The sequence below is a fragment of the Rhea americana genome, unplaced genomic scaffold (assembly GCF_003343005.1).
Source record: "Rhea americana isolate MKP2758 unplaced genomic scaffold, rheAme1 scaffold_364, whole genome shotgun sequence".
Taxonomy (NCBI): Eukaryota; Metazoa; Chordata; class Aves; order Rheiformes; family Rheidae; genus Rhea; species Rhea americana.
The window spans coordinates 248,834-272,153 of record NW_028186495.1 but is presented as its reverse complement, the minus strand read 5'-3'; the positions used below and the strand labels follow the sequence as shown (position 1 = coordinate 272,153).

General features: G+C 39.6%; 1 protein-coding gene across 1 annotated transcript in view; it reads right to left on the bottom strand.

The window, feature by feature from the left end:
* The window catches only part of PLA2G4A (phospholipase A2 group IVA), a 62,864-nt gene that overhangs the window by 16,837 nt on the left and 22,707 nt on the right, over positions 1–23,320 (bottom strand). Inside the window, exons 6-11 of the mRNA XM_085312440.1 lie at positions 19,916–20,029; positions 16,668–16,705; positions 14,209–14,350; positions 6,378–6,514; positions 2,097–2,319; positions 553–667 (exon numbers count right to left, since the gene is read on the bottom strand). Coding sequence (XP_085168566.1) covers positions 553–667; positions 2,097–2,319; positions 6,378–6,514; positions 14,209–14,350; positions 16,668–16,705; positions 19,916–20,029 — 769 coding nt within the window. The remainder of the gene's footprint in view (positions 1–552; positions 668–2,096; positions 2,320–6,377; positions 6,515–14,208; positions 14,351–16,667; positions 16,706–19,915; positions 20,030–23,320) is intronic.

Genomic DNA, 23,320 nt, shown 5'->3' with positions numbered 1-23,320 from the left:
CTTTCCGTGTTACATGGTAATACAGACAGGAAAAGATGCATCTTAAAAGCCAAGAAGAGGTGCAATTCGAGGGCAAGCCATGAGGAATGATATATCCATTTTATGACAATTCTTCAAAATCCTGTAACCCTTGAAGACCAATACCCATATACAGCACCAGCCAAATAAATGTCTACCTATTTATGTGTTCATTACCTGAGCAGGTCTACTGTCAGAGCTCCAGATGGCGCGCAGCACACAAGTCTCCATTTCCCCATCACCTTTTAAAATCCATTAACTGTCCTTATCGTGTGCCTGTCTGATACACCCTTCGACACACCCTTTTTCTTTTTTAAACTATAAATCTCCCTTTATTCAATTCATAACACTGTGAATTTCATTAAACCTTAAAGAATGCTTAATTTCATGCCAAAGTCTTTCATAATTCTTGCAATGGGACTAACAAAGTGTACTCAAGTTTCGGGATGCAGTTATTCTCAGAAGTATTAATAGCTGCTTTTCCAGCCAAGCACTTTTGTCACAAATGACTCAAGACACAGATTAAAAACATACCTGCAAACATAAGCTCTGAGACATCTGGTTTGACATGGAGACATGTAAAGAGTGGGAGTGCACATTGTGCTTCATTGATTTTCTCCTTCATTTTGCTCAAAGTGGTGTCCATTCTCTGCATGAAGAGAAAGCAGTTCTGCTCAATTGCCTTCTATTTGCACAATAAATGCAAACACAAATAGAAGTTGTAGACATCTAAAGCATGGATATTCTCCTTTTATATTCATTGAACTATTTTCTGTATGTGAGATGGGTAGTTTTGCAAACAACACTGTTCAGGAGGGAAGGAGTCGGAGAAGAGTTCATAGAAAGATGAAATAAGTGTATCTTATGCAATCCAATGTAACATGACCAAAAAGAAAGCAGTATTATTGGACAAAGCAAGTTCTTTCCCTCTGCTGCTGTAAAAGACATGCACAGAAACAAGGAAAAACATTCTTTTAGCCAGAACCACCACTAATAGTCATCTAATGATTTTCAATCTGTGATGCTTCTCCTAAGTCAGCAGAGAGAACTAAGAAAAGCAAACAGAYCATTAATTTGCTAACCAAAGATCCACACCTCCCCCAGAACATATTCWGGAGTCTGCAAATCAAAAAAGATTGAAAATCATTACAATATAATTGTAGTAAGAAATGTTATCTGTGAGCAACCAAGAGCCTTGGTTATTTCCAGTTTTTCTGCTTCAAGTTCAGCATTAAGCTAAAACATCTAGGTACTGGTTTAACTCCTTAGTAAATGGGGACTTCTAATCAACCTCACAAGATCTTTAACACACCTTCACTGTTGGGAACTTAGTTTATACCTTACCTACTAAAAATTGCTTGCCTGTTTTCCAATATTTTATAGTGTTAAAAACGTAATGGAAATCTATACTCATGATATCTACTAGTATATAAAACAAGCCTGTGAACCTATTAATGCATTGCAATCTTGCGATAAGATCAAAGGCAAATTCTATTTACCTGAATCATTTGCACTTGACAGTTAGTATCTGATTCAGACAAGCAGGATTTGTGGATAATAAAATGTAACAGTGAAAAACCGTGCTGTTATTTCTGTCATTTGCAGAAAAACAACTAATAATAGAGACGTGATCTTATTGGTCTTTCACCTTGATATTAATACCTGCTTAAGCAAATGCTGCTTTTCCTATAGCAAAATGTACATGAAGAGGTTACAACATCTYGTAAACTTTTGTTGAAATTGCTTAAGTGGTAATTTTCATGGATGATACTCAATGATTGCAGCTTGCTGCAAGCATCCAGTGGTTGAGTTCATTTTCATTGCATGTGAACACATGACGTTTTCCTTGCTCTTAAAGGAATGAGACCCACTCAGATAAACATCCCAGAGTAAGCAAGGTATCTTCCACATTTCTTATGTAGTCATTGTTTAAATATAAATTTAAATACTCTTGTTGCTAAATGTGGTTGGTAAAATGTTACTGAGGTCATTAAAAAACAATGGACATTATTACACAATAATAGACATTATTACACAATAATTTCACAACTCTAGTAATCACAAAAAAATGCACTCACATTATGGATGAGTGTTTCACCTATCAGCATTCCAAAGATATCCGTGAAGGTGACAGGCTGCCCTGAGCTCTTCTTATTCCACAGGGCTTCAATGTAGCGTTTGACTTTCTGAGGAGTTAGCAGCAGGAGTGGGTTGTGACTCACAGAGTGCATCAGTTCTTCGTTAATCTCCTTTGGTCCCTTTTCTGGAAAATCCGTGTGGGAATACAAAGTTGACATGTACCTGCAATTGAAAATAAGCTCCAGTAAGCATCAAAGCCTGATTCAGCATCTGCCTGAACCATACAATAAGCCCATAAATAATTTGATATGATATGTTGCCGATTAAATCAGAGTAATTTACTTATCATTTATATAGTAAATTGTCATTTTTTTTGTCAGGGCACAGAAAGCTAAACGATTCATTCTAAATGTATGCCTTCAATCAACTACTCTGTAAACACCCACATTTTGCGTCCAAAAGATTAAAGTGTTCATTGTTTACTTACTTAAGGGATAACRGACATAATCACTGCAACCTGAAAAAACAGCTTTTCAAATTGTCACAGTACACCTGAATTTGGCAGRCTGGAGAGTCCATAAGCAAACACCCACAGTTCTCTTGCTCTAAGACCTACCCCACCGACTTTGTCCAGCTCATTAGCACTATTCAAAAATTCCTGGAATATATTAGCATCCTTTCCAGGATTCTAGAAGTTTTCACACTATGATGAAGCACGATAATTACGATCCATGCAGAGATTTAATTTAGTTTGAGGCTTATCAGGCAGCGCTTGGTTTTATCATTAAGTAACTCTGGAAACTCTGCTTACTCAGCAAAAACAAAGTAGAAACTTAAGTGTAGTTTTCACTTGCTTGGCTTAAATAAYGCTATGGGTGAAGATTCAAGCTAGGCTGTCCTAACCTCCTGGAGGCTCATTTCGTTCTTATTTGCTCAAGTAGCCGGCACAGCTATGCGTACTATCCTGCAGTAATATTTCTGCATAGTAGAGAGAGAGACACTGTGCAAGCTTGGCCCCCAGGCCTCCGCTCTGCAATTAACCTGGCAGGATGACGAACCTTGCCGCACGCACGGATGCGAGGAGCCGCTTCATCAGCGCTTGCGCAGGCTCTGAAGCGACACGCTTAGCCCCGCGCGCGCATCAGCTCCCCGGGCGGCAGCAAGCTCCCACGTGAGCGGAGAAAGGGAAACGCAGCACCGCGAATTCGGGACAAGGTCGAAGCAAGCCGACTGAAACAGTCAGGGAGGTGAATGCATTGCTCCAAGGTTAGGCATGCAGCTCAGCGAACAAGCAGAAACCTGCCTCTCCCTCCAGGAAAGGAATACTCCACCCTTCAGAAGGAAAAAAAAGAGAGGAAAAAAAAAAGAAAGAAAGAAAGAAARAAGAGGAGCATTATTCCCAAGTAATGGACAGCATGGGAAAAAAAGAAAAGAAAGGGAGTGACAAAGTATTAATTTATTTATTCGTCAAGCAAAGAAAGTCCGAATAGGTGACATCACCAAGAAAGAAAAAGCTAATTTATTTAAAAACAAACTATTTTCAACATCTGTTTTTGACTGGGTCAGTTCAGATCACGTTGCTATTTTAATACAGATTCCACAGATTTACACTGGGTCAACGCATAGGGACGAATCCTCACCAAAACGCTCTATTCACAAAGAACAGCTTGACCATCTGAAGTTAAGTATCCAAATAAAGCGAGTTGAAAAGGCCACGTGCCATTACTCTGCCCAGCTAGTTGAGGTATGACAGATAATCCTTCACTAGGAAGCGGAACGATGATGAACCATTTCTCTGGAATTCTTACTACCTTCTTTTTATGCCCATCTGGCTGACGTCTTTTCAAAACATGGACTCTACACCATTYCCTAGAAATGCCCTGAGAATTTTTCACACTGTGTTACACTACTCAATTCCTCTTAATCCAGCCGAATGAGATCTTTCGCTGCTGCTGCAAATCTGACAAATGTACATCCAGATCTCTTAGCAGCCAGTAGTAAATCTTCCCTCCCCTTGGGCATCAGTGATACAGAAAATCCACCAGAACCATCATTCTGGTGATGCCAACCTTTTGTAGATAAATTTAAATGAAGAAATGTTTTCTTAGTTCACAGAAATTCTGGCATTCTGAGCTGATGAAAGGGGAGGGRATGTGAGGATTGAAATATAATTGTAAAAAAAATCAAAGAATAGAAGAGTTTATCATCTGTYTCAAAAAAGAGTTAACAACTTTGAGGCTTAATTATTTCCTTAAAATGGGTAGGACCAAAGTTCAGGTACTTGCTCCAAGTTAGACCAGAGTGTAAAATTCATCCCAGGCAGATTTCCTGCTCATGGATATTTACTCACTCCAATGAAAGTCTTTTTTCCCTCAGTCTCAAAGCAACTAGAAATTCATAGGATCGTAGGATAATTTAGACTRTAAGGAAGCTCGAGGTCTGTAGCCCAAAATCCTGTTCAACGCAGAGGCAACTTAAAAGACAGATCGCGTTGCACAAGGTTTCACAGGACACATTCATTGAGTCAGACAGAAGAACTATGACATCTAATCCAGTCCAGTCAAGTGAAGATGGAGCAATCTTGACCACTCTCATTGCACAAAATGTTTTGTAATAGCTAACCAAACTTTCCTTGCTGCAACTCCTGGCTGTTACCTCTTGTCCTCTCTCCGTGCCATCTCCAGATGGAGCCTGTCTTCTCTACAACAACCCATTAGGTAACTGGAGACAGCAATTGGGTTCCAGCCCCTCCCAATCTTTTCTCAAGGCTGAACAAATCCAGTCTCTCAGCCTCCATGTGCTTCTCAACACCTCTCATCACCTTGGTCATCCTCTGATGGAATTCATCCCATTTGTCAACACCTTTCTTGCGCTAGGTGGCCCTAGACTGGATTCGTTACTCCAGACACAGCTTCAATATTCAAATTGGTTACGATACAGAAAGTATTAGTTGCAATAAAATGTTATTTTGTGACAGTWAAGATACTTCCTTGGAAAGTTCAACATTCTCTTAAGCTGTAACATTCTCTATTGCAACCAAGTTCACTGATATTAAAACTAAAGTTTAAGGATAGACAAAAAGAAGTACTGCAATTAATGAAAAATGCAGTGTTAAGGAGGCCAAACATTTAAGAAATTTGGCTTGAACGTGCCAGATATCTTTGGCTGATGAAAATTACAGAGCTTTTAAAAATGACAGATCATTTCATTTAAGAAATATCAAAACAAACCGTTTCAGCATTCGTAAGATGYACAATTTCGGGCAATTTTTATAAAAACCAAGGAGAGAGAAGGCTAGATTCCTAACACTGGGTGGGGAAAAGAGAAACCCCAGTTCACAGAAGTGGTTAAGGTAGACATAATACTGGGGTTTAAAYCACCCTACTGCCTACAAAGCCTTGAGCCCGCAGGAGTCAGAGAGCGCTGTTCACAGTGTTGTCACTCTTACTTTCTCCTGTTGCTGTTCCTCTTTATGGCGTAAAGCTTTCATTGAGTCAGGCACAAARGCATCCTCAAATTGAGACATCTTGAAAGACATTTCCTCCTCATCCGACCGATAAACCGTTTTAATGAACAGTGTACGTTTCTAAACGTAACAGTGACAATAGGAACGATACAAGGCAATCYGCACCTGGACGCCACGCACCATGGCAATCTGAACTCTTCCTTACAAGCTGAAATGTATCTGCTCAACTTGCCGAAAGTTGAGAAAGGATCAGAGAGTACACTCTGGGTAAATCCACTAAGCAAGGGACTACTGAGTCTAAAATGGAGCAAAGGATCTTTCCGCGATTTTGAGTATCTTTGAGAAGATATTGAAAGGATATATTCCGTTTTGGGTTGAATGAATACCTTTTTCAAATTTAAAGGATTTATTTTTCCATTATTTGGAAGAAAACACCACCACAAAAGAAAAAAAAAAAAACATTTCTAGCATATCAACGACTTGAATTCTTAATTTTTTTGGTTCAGTCACCAAGGTAAAATCAGCTGCAAAGGACAACACTAGCCATTGATACTTGGAAGAGACTGCATATGTGTAGCACCTCTTTTCATCCATTCCTGCTATCAAATCTCCTAGGGAGACCAACTAGAGCTGTCCTTATCTTCCAGGCATTCTGTAACYCCCCCACCAGGAGATTTACTCCACTGCCTACCACAACCAGCTCAGGAAGACTCTTCCCTCCAGGCAGTGTATAAAATTTGCTCTGAATCACATTCCTGCTTGATTTTTCTGAACAAAAAATGAAGAAAAGCAAAAGAAAAAAAAATAACCTTACCATGTAGACCCTGAGAGGCCAGCAATGTAAGTCGCACAGTCTAAAACTCCTGATTCGTAGAGTGCCTTCATGACTCCGGCAAACCCGACCATKGCACGAAATCCACCGCCCGAACCCAGGATCGCTATCACTGGTACCTGCATAGATAAAAAGAACAGAAAATCATCACATCAACTTTGATACAGATTTAAAGAAGTAAATACAGGTTATCCACCAACTGCTGCCCAAATACACTGGCCTCGTGTGATGAACAAAGTCACTCTCCAGTGATCCTCGTGACAGAGATGAAACCTGCACTTTCTCTAATCTGCATGAAAAAAGCTCTAACGAGTMAAAAAGAGGTATTTTTGTCACTTGCAGTTTTATTTTAGCAGTACACGTAGTAGTGAATAGCAAATAACTTTAATACAGCACTTCAAATTATGATTTTTAAATTCTCTGAGTAGAAATGCACAACACCATAAAGCCATTCCATGAGGTCAACTATCCCCTCAGCTTCTCTGGCCGCAGGAAGGATGTCGACCAACTGAACGTCATTTACTCCGTCCTTCCCRCTTGACAATGAGCGCTGGGTGGCAGAAGCACTTTTGGACTGCAGCACGGGAGGAAGGCTGCGTATGGTGGGACTGCCAATCACAAGCAAATCCGGCCAGGAACAAACAGATGGCATGAGAGGTTCTGCCCAGGAGAAAATCTCCCAGAGGGGCAGAGCGGACTTCCTTCCAGCTTCCCATCTGTCTGGCACCTAGGGAGCATTAGCAAACAGGAGATGCAAACAAAAAGGATGTAACTAATGGAGCATGCAAGGATATAAAGGGGGCAAATGTGCCTTGCCCCCATGCAGACAAGAAAGAAGWTATGTCTGAGGCAATACAAGGGCATGAGTATGAACTCCCAGGAGAAAGGGAGCTGTAAGCTTGCGACTTCCGGCATCAGGAGACTCTCCCCTTCCACAAACAGCTCTGTGCCTAGAAAAGAGGTTTAGGACCCTGGTCAGAGAGGATGATGAACAAATAAATGCTGTCAGGGAAGATTTTAGACCAGACACCACAAGTTACTGGATGAGAATCAGAGCTATGAAGAAGTGACAAATGACAGTAGTTGGTGACTTGCTCTCCTACAGGACACAGACCAATCTGCCAGACAGACAGACTGTTTAGGAAGGWTTGCTGCTTGCCCAGACTGTAGGTCCCTGATGCCTTGGACAGGCTGCTGAGTCTCATCTGGCCTTCCAACTACTACCCCTCTCTGCTCATTTAAGTGGGCACTATTGATACGGGTGGAAGAGACTCTGATCAGATGAGAAGTGTCTTGCTCATTCTTGGAGCAAGAGTAAGAGGGTACAGGGCCCAATGCTGTAGCCTGTGGACTTGATCTTTCCAGCCTGGAAGAGGAAAAGCTCAGGTGGTATCACCAGGAAGACTTTGTCTTCTCAAACATAAAGCTGTGTTTGCTGAAGATGGGCCATTGGGAAGAAATGGAATCCACTTGACCAACAGAATGACAAACATCTTTGTTAACAGACTTAATAATTTAATGAGAAAGACTTTAGACTAGCTTCACTGGGGAACAGGAATCTAAGCGAGCAAATGATGCAAATGCAGGGGGTGTGCACGGGAGAAAGCTAGGAGGGAGACTTGCAYACTCCTGCTCAGAAGAGAGAGTATTCAGAAGCTTACCTCAAATGCCTTTACATTAATGCACAGAGACTGGACATCAAAGGAGAAAAACTGGAAGTTCACATGCAGTCACAGGTCTACAGCATGATCAGAATGACAGACTTGGTGGGACAGCAAGCATGACAGAACATGGCCAAGGAGGTAACGGCTGCTGAGGAAGGCTAGGCAGAGGGGAAGGGGTGCAGGGCTGAGCTGTATGAAATGCAGCTCCCTGACTGCTCAGAACTTCAGGATGAAACCAGAGACACGTTTTTGGATGTTTGTGGGTCAAGATCAGAAAAAAATCAACACTGAAGATACTGCGGCAGTCTTTTACAGGCCACCTGACAAAAAGGATGATTTACAGTGGGTAAAGCTTTCTATAAACTACTAGCAGAAGTCTCCTGATCTGGCTCCAGTCCTCCGTGGGAATTTTAACTGCCTGCTCAGACAGCAGCACTGTGCAAGCCATCTGGGAAGTATGTAGACTGCTTGGGGACAATTTTCTAATGCAAATGCTAGAGGCACTGATGAGTGGTAATGCTGTACCTCAACTGCTACTCCCAAACAGTAAAAAACTGGGCTGCAGTACTCATGAAGTGACTGAGTTCTGGATCAGAAGATGGCTGGGATGATGAGCATCAGAACTAGGACTCTGGGACCTGCTAAGAAGAATCTTCCTSATTTCCTTGTTGGCAATAAATCGAGTGTGGGTGAATAATGTTATTTTCCATGACAAGGGGGACAAGACAATTTTTTAATGATYCCGTTTATAATGTACTTTTTATTCCTTCTACTTGCTAATACGATGCAATATTATCACGGTACAGAATCCTTCGTTTTCAGCTCCTCACAAGCACAGAAAGATAATGCCTGCTTTCACATTCCACAGGCCATGCAGCTAAAAGAAAAAAGGGAAAGTTAAATACCATCATTACGACTCTCTATAGCTTCCAGTCCACTAAAACAACGTACAGAACTTCAAGACCGGTTCACTAGCACAGACTTGTGCTCCCGCAGATTTCAAAGTACAATCAATTAATCTACAAATCGGCTGAATAAATCAAGTCAGGTCTTGGCATTTGTAAGCAGCTGCTTCCAGAATATTCTGTTATTTAGAACTCATAACTGTTCAGTATATGAAGAATTAAAATGTATTTGAAGAGGTATGCTGTTGTAGCAAGACTTCTACATAAAAATACATCTTTTTTTTTTTTTTTTTTTTTTTTAAGAATGCCTGTCCTGCTTACTCATAATCCAGGAAATAAACAAAATAGAAAAATAAATTAAACTTTATTATTTAGTAACTATATAGATAGCTACAAAACCACAAAAATGTTTAAAGCAATCCAAAGACCAGCCTTAATCGAAAAGGTATCCGTGTGGTAGAGCCAAAAGCAGTGGAAATTACTAATTAGAAACAGAATAGATATAAATAATACGTTGGTTAGGAGTTTAAAAATACATAAAAAATTTTGATATTACTACATAGCAYGAAAAGAAGACAGTGTCAGACTTCACCACCATGCAAAAACTACAGAAGAGGGAAGGAGAATTTATGTGTATCTATAAACTTGTTCAACTACTAAGAGAAGCTAAAATGGTTAAAAGTATACCTAGTTACAAGTAATACCACACTGAAATCGTATCTACAGGATATGTTTTACATTTTATTTCCTTCTTACTTCCCAGACTTTCWAGGCTTCATTTAAAAGCCTTTTCCTCTRTTGCAYAGCTTCCCCAAGTATCTGGAAAGAYGACAAAACGAAACAAATACCCAATTGCTGTCATCACGTGTTTTGATCTAAGCAAGGGGCCCATCTGCCTCCCAATTTCAGAATCCTGGAAAATTTTTCCACTGTTCAGTGGTGATAAGATCACAACCTGCAGGTTGTTACTCAGCATAAAAAATTACACATKTGTGTGGAAAGCCCATATCTAATCAAACTGGTAGTCAGTCAAAAAAAAAAAGTCATTGAAATTCTATTTAAGGTGGTAATGGATCAGATTAGTTATAAGAAAAAATAAAAGGGGGTGGGGACCCATGCAACTACTCAGTTCACTTTCTTTCAGGAGACTCCATAATCCAAGCAGTGAAACTCCCCTGTAGACTGCAAGCACGTACAGCCACATGGAGATGTCCATGCACAATGACCAAATAACTTGAAAAATCGTCTTTAGGCTTCGGCTCTGTGAAAAATACTGATTCTTGATCCAACAAGCTTATTTGATCATTTTCTCTATAAGCGTTAAGCATTATTAACAGAAGTCACAGGTTTTTAGTGGCATCAGCATTCATCATGCAACTCCAGAGATAGCTATCAAGAAATGACAAAACAAAAGGTAAAGAATTAGGACATGCCTGTTTTGTTAAGCCAACACCCCAAAAACAGAGCAGTTGCTTTGAACAGAAGAGACRTATTACTAATCACACATTTATGAATGTATGTTAAGCTTTGAAAGCTCTTTACAAACACAGCCTAATTAATCTATGCAGGCAAATCCCAACAGGATGAACAGAGGGTGGTTGCAGGTGCAAGCCTCAAAGAAGTATGTAAGAACACTTCCAAAGCACCACTATTCAACAAATCTATTCGTCACCAAAGTGGCACAAGCACAAAGGAAAATCTGAGTTTCCTTCAGGATGCAGAGGAATCTGTAAATAGGATCAATAAAATAATGCCAAGAAGAGTCACTAGCATCCTGAGTGCAAATGCTTCCTCAACCCACAGACATCCCAGAAACCACAGGTTCCTGCAGTAGGTGGATACGGAGAGAGGTATGTGTAGGTTTAGGAACCACTTGATATTCCTGTGTCAGCCACTGAGTTTAAATCAGCCTTAGGTCCTTTCATAAACACCTCACTGTCTTACAAGTTCTGCTCTAGAGTAAATGGTGCCGAGGAAGGGGGAAGTGGCAGCCAGCAGACAACGGGAAGAGGACTAAGAAGCCATTTCGATATTGAGACAGTATGGAGACGAGGCAGGAGGAGGAGGAGGCGTGCATGCTTCCTCGCATGTACCGGCTGTGGCTGACGCACTCCACTCTTGGAGGCACTTTGAAGCCAAAGCCCTTTGTACACAATCAGCTAAACCTGGGCAGAGGTACAACACCCATCCAAGCAGCTTAGTAAACTTAGACTGAAAGGGTAGGTGACTCACAAGAAGTCACGCAGTGAGTCAATGGCAAAAATGTGAATTGAATTCAAGAGTCTTGGCTACAGGAGTCCATTCCTCTAATCCCTGGCCGTACTGCCACACTAAATTCAACATGGTTGTGTCCACTTCTGCACCACCAAAAGGCCATGCCACCATGGCTTTCTTTTTCCCATGGTTCGTCCGCATGGCACAAAACGGTGGGACCCAAGCTGGTTTTGAACAAACCAGCTTAGATCTCATCTGAATCATCTAAACTAAYGTACTCCACTGAACAAGACCTAACAACCTTGGTAAAGTGTTCCATCAGTACACCCGTAGTGACCCTAGGATCCAAGTGACGCTCTAACTGTGTAGACAATACAGTTTCCCTTCACTCAATGGGCATCTCATTTCAACAGGGGTTGCTTCGTTAATCGCCTCACTGGGCATGTAAATGGAAAGGATTTAGGAAACAAGGTATGTTTTAAGCAAAGTTCTGAAAAGAAAGATCATCTCAATCATATTTTCCAGTAACCTGGCAAAAAAGCTAAAACATATTAAATCTTGTTATGGGAATGGGTGGTGCAGATGTTTTTGTCCAACTGCCCTGGAAACAGAGTGTACAAAACCTCGACAAAAATACATGTGCCTAAAAATATTTGCCACGGGGTACACAGATGTGTATTAACAAATTGTTCTGCAAATCCAGCCTTAGAGAACTATGTGTCTGCTTTAATTGATTGTGTTATTTTTAGAAAGTTTAGACCAACAAAGCAATAAAATAAACGAAGCAATTACACAGGTACCAGAAGTCTCATCCTCTGTTTTTTCAAAATGTGTTTCAAAATTAAGTACAGAGATTTGTAAGTACAGAGTTATCTCCCCATCTGGGGATGCATAATTATTTCACAGGTATTTAACTCTCACAGCATCCCTGCAAGGCACATGTGTTGCTATTAGCAGTTGGAGAAACTTAGGTGAACTCTGAGTAAGTGACTTGTTTAAGATCAAACAGTGACTCACAGGCAGCTAAGAATACTCATTATGTCTCCTGACTTCTGCTGCCCTGTTAAGACATCCCCAAAATCCTCCTGATATGTCTAATCTGCAGCGATAAAACTAAAAATGATGGATTATATTAAGTAATTAAATTTTAATTAATTAACTAAAATTGCATTTTAATCTGGATGAAAAAAAGTGTTTTTCATTGCTAGAAGTAGCTAAAAATTCTGGTAAGTCAGCTCAGAACTACAGATTTGGCATGTGAAAACAAGACAGGATCGCATTACCTCAGTCCTTCCTAGGATTCAAAGATTACTGTCTGGTCTTGGAAGATGCACTTTAACTGATGAACTTTCAGCATGTGAGGCTGTGAGGGATACCAAGGGAAGATGAGGATATAAAGAATAGGAAAGTTTGCCTAGCTTTTGCAATAATGAGTTTTTATTCATGCATTCATACCACGTGCAGAGAACTGATACTTCAGGCACCAAGGATYAATCCAGTCCTAATCGGTGCTTGACAAAGTATCTTTGCATTCTTTAGGAGAAAGATGTTAGTCTGTGGTAGATCAATCTCACGCCCACAAATATCTGTTCTGATAAAATGTGCATAACAATAAAATAACTGCACCGAAAATTAAGAAAAAAAATGCTAATATTCCTTTACAGTGTCTGTGATTAACACCACTGCAGAGGAAATACACACCATACTTCTCAAATTCTTCCATCTTCCTCAGAAAGCTCATGTTAGCATATTTTCCTAGCTAAAAGAAAGCTCAGAATTAAACATCAATAACACAGTTGGTGCCTGCTCAAAAATTCATTGAAATTTAGAAAGAAATTGGTGTTAGCTCTTGTTTTTGCAAAAGACTGTTACATTCTCCTTTTACTAAAATGAAGAGAAGAAATCAGTATTTTTAACCCAGATACATTAATTAATTCACTTCATTGCTTGACTCCCCTAGACAGCTGGCCTGTCACAGTTTAGGGAGCAGAACGGGACAGGAAACAAGTAAGGAGGAAAGGAGAGGATGAACAAGCGATTAAAAAACCAAACACGTGGATTTGTACCAATTGTATCCTTAATTAACTCAAAATAAAGCAGTGCTGTATGAAACCACTGAAACGATCAGCTTCCTCGTTCTGGTACGACCCAAACCACAACCAGTCCGTTCAGCTCTGCTGGGTTGACTTTCAGAAGCACGCAGCACCAGGGCCTCAATGAGTCAGTGGAAACTGTGGCACCTCATGCTCTCTAAGAATTAAGCTTCAAAATCTTAATCCTACAAAATGGTCCAAGGGAAAAGGAGAAGGGAAGGAAAGAAAATCATTTCTAAGCTAACTCTAACATTAAAACTACTCATTTGCTGCCCTGTCTGTTAGACAGAGACGACCACGCAGCCAAAACCACTTTAAGAACACAAGCTGAATATCAAGCATGCGAGGGCAGGTTCTAGAGTGCCCGCCCAGAACCTCTCCACACTTCTTTGCAGCACATATTTCTCACTCCCTTTGCATGTCTTCCTAATAAGGATCTCAGGTCAGGACTAATACCTTAACAAAGCATGGAATTCAGTATCAGAACAAAATGAAAAACACAGATACATCTCCTTCTGCCCTCAATTTTACCCTGAGTATAACCTGCTAAGAATTAAAAGAATAATGATTCAGGACAAAGTTACACATGTTTAAGGTGTCAGTGCAAATGAAAAGCTGTGCTATTTATTTTTAGTGGTATTTAAGCTGTCTTGTTCTTTCCATTTTATGGAACACATCTTACTCAAGTGAAGCTTCATTCAGGCACAGGAGTTTGTCTCCTTACCTTATAGATTTAGGGTACAAGGAAAATTCTCCATCCCAAATACAGCAGGTATACAGAGGAAAAAAAATGGTTTGCTTTTGTCATCTGTCTTTACATTGAATCCTTCTACCTCATCTCTCATTCTTTTGAGACACAATGCAGGATTTCAAGGATTTCAAGAATTATACTAATCTTGATGTGCAATTACTATTAATCAGAGCTCTCCAAACTTACATCTCGGGAAGTAGTCAAGTTCTTACTGTTTTCTTCTCCTAGAAATGATTTCATACTGTGCATGATATTATCCTTCCGCTGTTGTCGAAATTTCTTCTCCTCATCACACAGAGCCATACTGAACCGAAGATCTGTCGAAGAGCTATTTTGCAAAACAGAGAGGCTTTAACAAACAGCATAATTCAAAACATAACTAAAAAAAAACATGTACCAGTATGAATGGAAGGAAATTCCTTACTACCTTACATGAGAAGAAATAAAACTTCAATTAAATTTTGATTATGCCTGTGATACAACTGCATCAAGTGATCCTACAGAGTGATGGAAATGAAATACAATGGTACACTGTCTTTAAGACATGAATTTTATACAGTAACCCCATCACTCACATACTAGTGAAAACCAGACATAAAGTACGCAGCTACTAGTGGTATAGTGTGGTCTGAAATATAAAAAAATAAAATACAGCAAGTGAATTCATCATTCACATAGGGCAATAGATTTGCAGTCTAGAAATTGGAATTCTCTCATTATCCTCTTTATCTATTGAACAAAGAACCACAACGAAAAATCTTCACACACTCTTACTAACATACACTCTTCTGAACTTGGAGTTCCATGTTAAGGGAGGAGAAGGTAATTTTCACTCTGTGCCCATTCATTACAGTTAAATATAGTAAATTCTACTCATTGAACATAGGAGAAACAAAACCTCTTTTTCTAGTTTTCTACACAGATTGTGCAATCTAAAATGTACACAGGGCTCTCTACCAACACCTCCTTACTGTACTTAAATGATCTTAGCAAAGCTGCAACTTCAGCTCCCACTTAATTCATATGACAAGACAGGGTAAACAATTTTATCCTCACCTCATTTGGACTAGATAACTCATGGAGTCCACAAGCCATTCCACAGCTTGAACTGCAATAACTCCAAGGTCTTAGAATTTGACTTTTCTAAGCAAAAAGTGTTCAGAAAAAAATCTCAAGATAGCCAGCCAAGAAGTAATCCCATGCTTAACACTAATTCCGTGAATGAGCAGCACTTAATTCAGTGAGATCTCTCCCACACGCAAACTTGCACAAGTGATTCATTCGAGCCCTGCCTGTAGCAAAGGGCAGTGCGGAGAAGCGTACCAAGTCTTTCTGCTGTCTGTCTCGCTCAAATTCACGTATTTATGAAATGGCATGCTAGGAATCTGTGGCTACTCAACACGTTAGTTACAATATAGCCTTTTTAAGAGTCCTTTCTGAAAAGGACACTGTGGTGAAATGCATCTATTTAGGCACATGTAATAATTCCTCAAAGTAATTAACAAACTGTTAGGCAGTAAAATGATCAGACTAAGAAAAAGGGGGGGAGGGATAAGAAAAGCTAAGACTGCCTGAAAGCAGCGTTCCATGACGATGCACACGACACTGCAATCTCCAGACCCATGCAGTTTCCAAAATCCATGGGGCTGGCAGAGCATCCCTGAGTTGAACTCGGCTGGTTCCCTTTGGTTCAATGCCTACTGTTTACTAGCAGCAAGACACAGCCAGGCATCTTAAGCTCATTTAATATCAGACAGGCAAATACGCTCGTAAGGTACAAGCCCTACAAGTTTTAAGGGTGGTCTCAAGGACCATCCACATATGCAGCTCTACTAGTACAAAATAATGAGCAGAAATTATCCCTGAGAAATGTTTACTCGTTTCCAGAGTCATTACTAAAGAGCCCTACATTTACAGTTAGCTTTTAGTGCCTCTATTTATAGTTACAATTACAAACGACTCTTTGAATACCTTGTTCACAGTAACTCAGTCTTAGCCTTTTTTTTTTTTTTTTTTTTATGGTTTTTGATGACACCTCAAGGCGATTTTTGGTCTTTCTCCTAGCTAGCCTGAGAAAGAGAGAAAGACAGCTAGAGAAAACACGGCAGGCACCTGCTTAGCTTCAAACACGGTGAAATGCTGGCCCTCCTGAGATCTGCACCTTTGCCTTCAAAACTGCGTAGGGTATGTTAGTATTCACGGACATTTTAGGGGCAGCTTTGTAAGGCACATCCATACACAGTGAAAGTTAACATGAGATGCAAAGTTACCACAGAAGTTAAAATAAGAAGGGTAATAGCTGAGCCTGAAGTCCATGAGGTTATGAGGGGAAGAGCCCTGGGAAGGGAAATCATCTGACATAAGCCAGGACGAGAAACTCACATACCCTGATTCTTGCCTTGATCCTGCAAATATTTGGAAAGCGGAAAACTATTCATATAAGTACTGGTGTTTACATCAATGACACAATTACTTCGTGAAAAGTCACCTTCAATTTTAGTCTCCTGATTTTTCGAGTACTTGGTATTTCAATGTTAAAACAATTAAGTTTTGCACTCTTCTTGACACGGTTTTAAGAAAAATATAATGAACAGAATATAACAAGTTACCCTTGGTGACAATATATTTTTATATGAGATACTTACCAGACTTCAAGAAACAATTCCAAAGTCATTTCTGTGACCTAAACGAGAAATATTTAAATTTGGTTACATGATTTGTAGAGGAAGAAAAAAATCACCATGCACACCTAATTAACTACTGCTGCAATAATTTTTTTTTAATAGAGGAAACAAATTCTGAAATGAGTTTTTCTTTCTAAGTAACCTTTCCTGAAATGCACATAGAGTGCTTCCAAAATACATCACTAGCACTGACTACAGTTGAAAGGTGCTAGATGATGCTAGGTCCTGACTTTCATTAGGCAGATCCCATTATTTTGGCTTTATTTTGATGACCATCGCTTTTTGGCAGCGCTATTCATCTTTCAGCTGAAGTGACCTAATTGTCTTCACATGCTGTAATCCTCACTTCTAGTACCAGCCACAGCCCATCCAGCATTTGCTTCGCATGAACATTCCTGGGTAAACTTTATACTCAACTTGCATCCAAAACAAAGACCTGTGAGTGAACGACTGCTCTGTGCTCTACCTGAGCCACCAAATGTCTTTCATCAGTCAAATATGCCTAAGTTATCAGTCAGAAAGAGTGACTGCTTACAAATTTCTGCAAGATGCAAGTAAATTAATAAATGTAGCTATATAATGGTTTCTCTTTCATTAAGTATCACCGATATAGTAAGCTAAACCAAGCAAAGTATGATTTCTCCTGCCTCGCTAGATAAATCAGTCTAGTAAAGCGCTACCACACCGCCAACACTAAAAGGAACGATGCAGCTATTCGATACAGGTGGAAGTGTTCAAACTGTAGGGAACAAGTGCAAGAGCTCTCATGATGACTAGATGAGTAACTGCATTTTCAGAAGGTATTTTTCACAGGGCAGGAGATGGGGATTTCAGAACACTTTTACACGCCACATAAACCCACTTGATTCATAAACTATGGGTTGGTCTCCTCTGCCTCTTCTATAGAATATTTAAAAGGCTTTTTTACAGGCAAAAAGTTAAAAAAATTATTAAATCGTATCTGTTAGGTAAAACCCAAGAGCATGAGACTGCTAGAACTACGACAGAACAAACAGGCTCAAGCTCCCTCCATACCCAGTGGCCACCAACACACTGGTACACACTTGTAGGTGGGCCATGGACTCGTAGACAGTGTCTTGTCTCCCTTTACCCCTTGCAATGGATGCATCATCCCCCTCATTCGTGGTGCATGATCATTAGGAACCGGACTGTCACTTCCAACAGAACATTTGCTAGTTAAGGAGACGGAAGTGCAAAGCTCCCCTTGGGCTCCCGCATCCCGCGTGCTGCCGACGGGATGATTCAGACTTCCCTCTGCTATGGGAATTGTACACGAAGAGGTCTATGAAGAAGGTGGCGGGGGAAAGAAAAGACAAAGAAATAACAACAGAAGAACATGTATAAACAGAGTGAAGAGTCATTCGGGGAAACACTTCAAAGACAGAGTAGTAATTACTCTATTCCAGCACCTGATATTACTAATTTAGAAAGCACTTCCGAATATTCGCAGTGATAGTGGTTGAAAAAAATGTACGCACCCTTTAAGTGAAATGTCCCAACAGGGAAATAGCACGTCATTTTCTATGCTTTATAGACTGCTGTGGAAATCTCAGCAATACAAGTTGTGTATACACACTGTCTACATCGGGCTCAGCCTGATTTGATGTTCCTTTACCATTTGCTTATAAACTTTAGAGTGTATTTGTTTTCTTTCCCTAAGATACTGCCTTAGGGACTCTAAAAATCTTTGCTGAGTGCTAATAAGCAGTTAAAATATACCTGTAAGGTGACAAGGCCTTACGTTATTGACACAAACTTTGTAAACTATGTTTTCTTCATTATTTATTGCCAGAAGATCATCGGCTCTTTCTTGCTGCCTCACCTCACGCTTCATGCACCTCAACCTTTGCGTAAAAAACTCTCTGATTGCCAATAAATTGGCCTTAACTAGTTATTTGCTGTAACCAAACATGCTTTTATAGTTACATCATATGGAAAGCAACTGAGAAGGAGTCACTGCACATGACCTCTAATCACATAATAAACCACAGGCCAAACTGGAAATGCAGACACTATATAGAAAGATGACTAGAGGTGATGGATATGACTATAACTAATGAATTACATTCAGAATGGCCTCTGATATGTTACTATAACAAACAACAGTATTTTAACGTATTTAGAAAAAGCTCTATTATGCACAGAGTTACCAACAATTTCCAGTTATGTACCAGCAAACAGTTCCTACTAAATTGACTCCATTTGTTTCATACACAGGCTTAAAGAGAATAACCCAAACTGGGACTCGCCTTTCTTTTAGAGCAGTCAGACCAAGGCGTTATTACATGTTAACTAGGGCTGCGTTACGACAAGCCATCTATTGAAAGTGTTGTGCGTAACAATAAAAACATTCCTGTTGGCTTTCGGAGCCACAGATGGCAGCAGCAGATGTAACATACTGAACAGCAACAGCTGCCTAACCTCTCACGCTAGCAAAGATCGTTAAAATAAATTGAATCAAGTGACGCAAAAGCTCGTTCAGAATGCAATAGTTTAAAACTAGAGCATCAAAGAGGATTCTCTCAGAGAGATGCTGAAGCATTCAGTGGCACTGTTTTTCTTTATTTTCCTCTTCTCAGTAGGATTTTAAGAAGATACAGTTCCATTATGCCTGCACTGTGTGTCTAACCGTGGCCAGTGGTGAATGCTCAGAAACCAAACTTGAGAGCAGGGCATATAGAGAACAATTCTCACTTGGGCTACTCCTCCCAAGCTCTCCCAAATTTAGCCATTTCCTGATTGAAAGGCTGCCACCATCACCCCTTCATGATGTATTCTAATCCATTTCCGAAATTAAAACTCAGTTACACATTGAAAAAACACATCCATAGATAGTACTGAGGAAGACTGGTGGGATCAGAAACGGCCTTGGATTTCCTTTTATCTGGGAATGGATATCAACAGCAGGTCAAGCCTTTTTCTAATCCTTCAACAGAGTGACTAAGGGAAAACTCTGATCTACCTCAGGCTTGGTGAGATTCTTTATCCTTTATAAGCAGCTACTTTTATGATTTGTGAAGAAGCTTTTATTTAACTGGAATATGGCAGAGCTAGAATTTAGTCACTGATAAAGAACTGAAACATGGTATGTTCTGATCTACCCAACAGTCAAGGTGCTGTTTTCAGATCTCTCTATCATGTTCAATGCTGCAGTAAAAAAGGTGAAGCTACACATTATTGCAGCTTACATTGTTGAAAGTTAACTGGATCTCCTTCTTCTCTCCCAGTTTCAGGGATGATATAGGAAATGTGGACGTGCCAAGAGTCTCATCCATAACATAGTTGGCATCCATCAAAGTGACCTAGAAGAGATACAGAGGCATTCAATTCTACTTTGACAACGTTTTTAATTCAGCCTATGCCTGAAATTAAAAAAAGGATATATAAAAGAATATGACTAACCCAACTCGACGCCAAGACCAACACCAGTCAATAGTGATTTTTTTAAAAAATAGGAAAAATTCATGTATAGTGTATGTGTCATTTCCAAGACAGTCCATTGCACGAGTATGACAGTACCACTTACAAAGCATTTTTCATCTGAGCACCTTTCCATCATAAAATCTCACCACCTTTCTAAGTAGATACAATTTCTTTCAAATTTCCAGTTAATAGAATTTATCCACAGAGAATCTAATAAAATTCCAACTACACAAAGCTTTTCTCTGTATTCAACCAGATCAAGTCTCTTCTTGTATCCACCATGTCAGAGTACATACCTTTTCAAAATGTGATACTATCCAAACACTTATGTGGAAATCAAAGAATGCCATTCCATGCTTTTGCTCTAATCCATGTCAGTCTACATCTAGCAGTCTTTTTTCTCAGTATCTGCTTTCCAAGTCCTCAAGTAAGATGTTCAAAAAGAATTTCAAATTACCATTTGTATGGTTTCTATTAAGTGAAGTCTCCAAACTGATTTGGCTTATGATTTTCTTTTTCCGTTTTATGGAACTGTATCTTCTAAAGTATCATGTGTTTGTGGCTTGGACCATATCTTTTGCATAAAACAAATGGAATAAAGACACAATCACTTGAATGACTAGTTGCTGTATCTGGGTTCAATCTCTCCTCATTTATAAAGAATCTTCCTCATCTTGTGCCACAAGCTATCTTTGAAAGATGAATTGTATGTTAGGAAAGAACTCATTATTTAAATGGCATCTATGGGTTTTTTTTTGTTGTTGTTGTTGATGTTTTCTCATAGAACTTTATTCTTACTGCTGTAATCTTTGAGGGCTGCCTTATAAAACCAATGCAAGAGCAAAAAGTTCTTCAGGGGATTTCTTCAAAGTGAAAGCTGTGCTTGAGATTGAGCTAAAGATTTTGATTAAAACAACAACAACAAGGGAATGTTTCCAAACTCTGCTTACAATGATCCTTGTTATGTTCTGTTACAGGAAATGGAGACTTAAATAAATCCAGCAGCATGCTGTAGCCACACTATGCTGGAAATCAATGGAGGGCCAGCTCATAAAATACTATTCTTTCTAATGACTCTATAAACCATGCTAAAACTGAGAAATACCTCATAAAATGCTAGCCGACGTACAGGAGATGTTTAAGTAACTAGGGATTCTCACCATGGCGGGAAACGAGTTATTCACCTTACCACCAAAGAAGGAAGTGAATGACTTAGGCCACGCCACGGTCAAAAAGATCTGAGACCTTACAACGGTAAGGAACGAATGGCTTGCCACCGTCCCAGCCTCTTCACATGAGAATGCACAAAGATATCGAGTACAAGAGGCAGGACTTGATTCTATAGAAGTAGATAAGCCATTAGCCATTGCTGTTCATGACTTAGTAATTTATTCTTTTAAAATTCTTGAGCCAAATCTTACACTCAACAAATCCATACATTACCAGGGAAGCTGCCTAAGCGTAACTACAAGCAGAATCTGACCCAATCTTTACAAAATGCCAATGTAACCAAGTGATTATACTTTAACTCTTATTTCCTGTTTCCTAGCTTCACATTCCTCTCATCTTTTGAGGGACCTACTACAGACCACACCAAACTTTTAGCCAGCAGTAGCTCCTGTAGATCTTCCAACATCCACAACAACTGTAACATCAGAATGACAACCAACAGGAACCAAGTCAGAGACAACTGACACACACAGTCTCTGTAAATACTCTGCAGGCTCCCCGCAATCTGTCAGGGTCTCTATTCAATGGATTCTCCTCGAGCCTGACTCTGAAAGCAGCGTTGTTTTCTTATCTCCCCATGCCCAGTGTCCCAGAGGGCACAAAACCTATTAGGAAACTCTTTTTGTGATCCCATTTCAGAGCTCGTAACTTATTTCACCTCATAAATATCTTTTAAAATGTAATGAGAAAAAAGCCTAAAGAAATTCCAAGACAAAATCTTAATCAAGATGGAGATGAGGATTTGATTACACAGCATTCATTTATCTGTTAAAATCCAGAGAAAGACGCTGAACTTAAACAAGATCCAAATGTAACTCAAATGAAGAGTTACATTTTTCCATTTTCCCCTTTGTCATACTATTTTCACTTGTTTCCGCCTTCAGTATGTAATCGGTAGGATAAATTATATTACAGATTTTTGCTGAGTCCTTTTTGCTGAGGTAGTTTTAACCCCTGCATTTATGATGCAAGCATAAAAACAAGAAGTATTATCCCAAACTTTGTATTTGATTCACAAATGATGAAACTAAAAAGTGTAAGAGCTCCTACAAGGAGATGCAAGATGCTCTCGGCTTCAGGATTTATGTTAGAATCCACAGAGATTTAGGAAAAAAAATTAAGACACTCATTTGATTACAAATGCAGACAGTTATTTTAACTGAAATTACAGTAGAAGTTTAAACTAAACTTGATAGCTTTACTACTGATTGTGACACTTGAAGTGACACTTGAAGCTATTAAAAACTGTTTAGACATCATATTCTGTTCTACTATTTGTTTATCTGCAGTCATGGGCTCAAAAAAGGATTGCATAGTTTCATCAGGTAGAAATATAACATTTTTTATTTCCCATATTGCAACATTGGCAGATAGAGGAACCCAAGTTCTTCTCTTCTTCTTCCTCTCCATTTCCACAAATGCTTCTCAAGAAGAAAATACTTCTATCCTCTAATTCCCACTATCTACTTGCCTGTCTTGTTACTAGAAAAAATAACTGAAGTTAGAGATTTCAAACTTTTCTCAGGCTTCATGGTGCCAGTTTGTATGTCCATGACTAAAACATCTGGTGAGAGTCAACGGAGGTGACTGGTGCATCTGACCAGCTCGTGGAAGTTATTTCAGGTAATCTCCCATCTGCAAAGCTGTAACGAGGTTATTAGGACCTCCCGAAAATTATTGCCACCTGTGGAGGACACATACCATGGCTCTTTGTGTTCCAGTGAGCTGATCATGCAATTCTGTCTCCCTGAACAGTAGAGCATACCTACCTCTCCAGGGACACAGGGAACATTGTAGGAAGCACCAGCCAATTTTAGACCCTGAACAGGTTAGCTACAAGAAATTACAGTTACTAGTTCAAATAAAGGTTTCACAGGCTTTGGTCTCTGTGCCAGCTGGCCTATCAATTTAGGTTGAACACATCTAAACTAGAGTAAGAG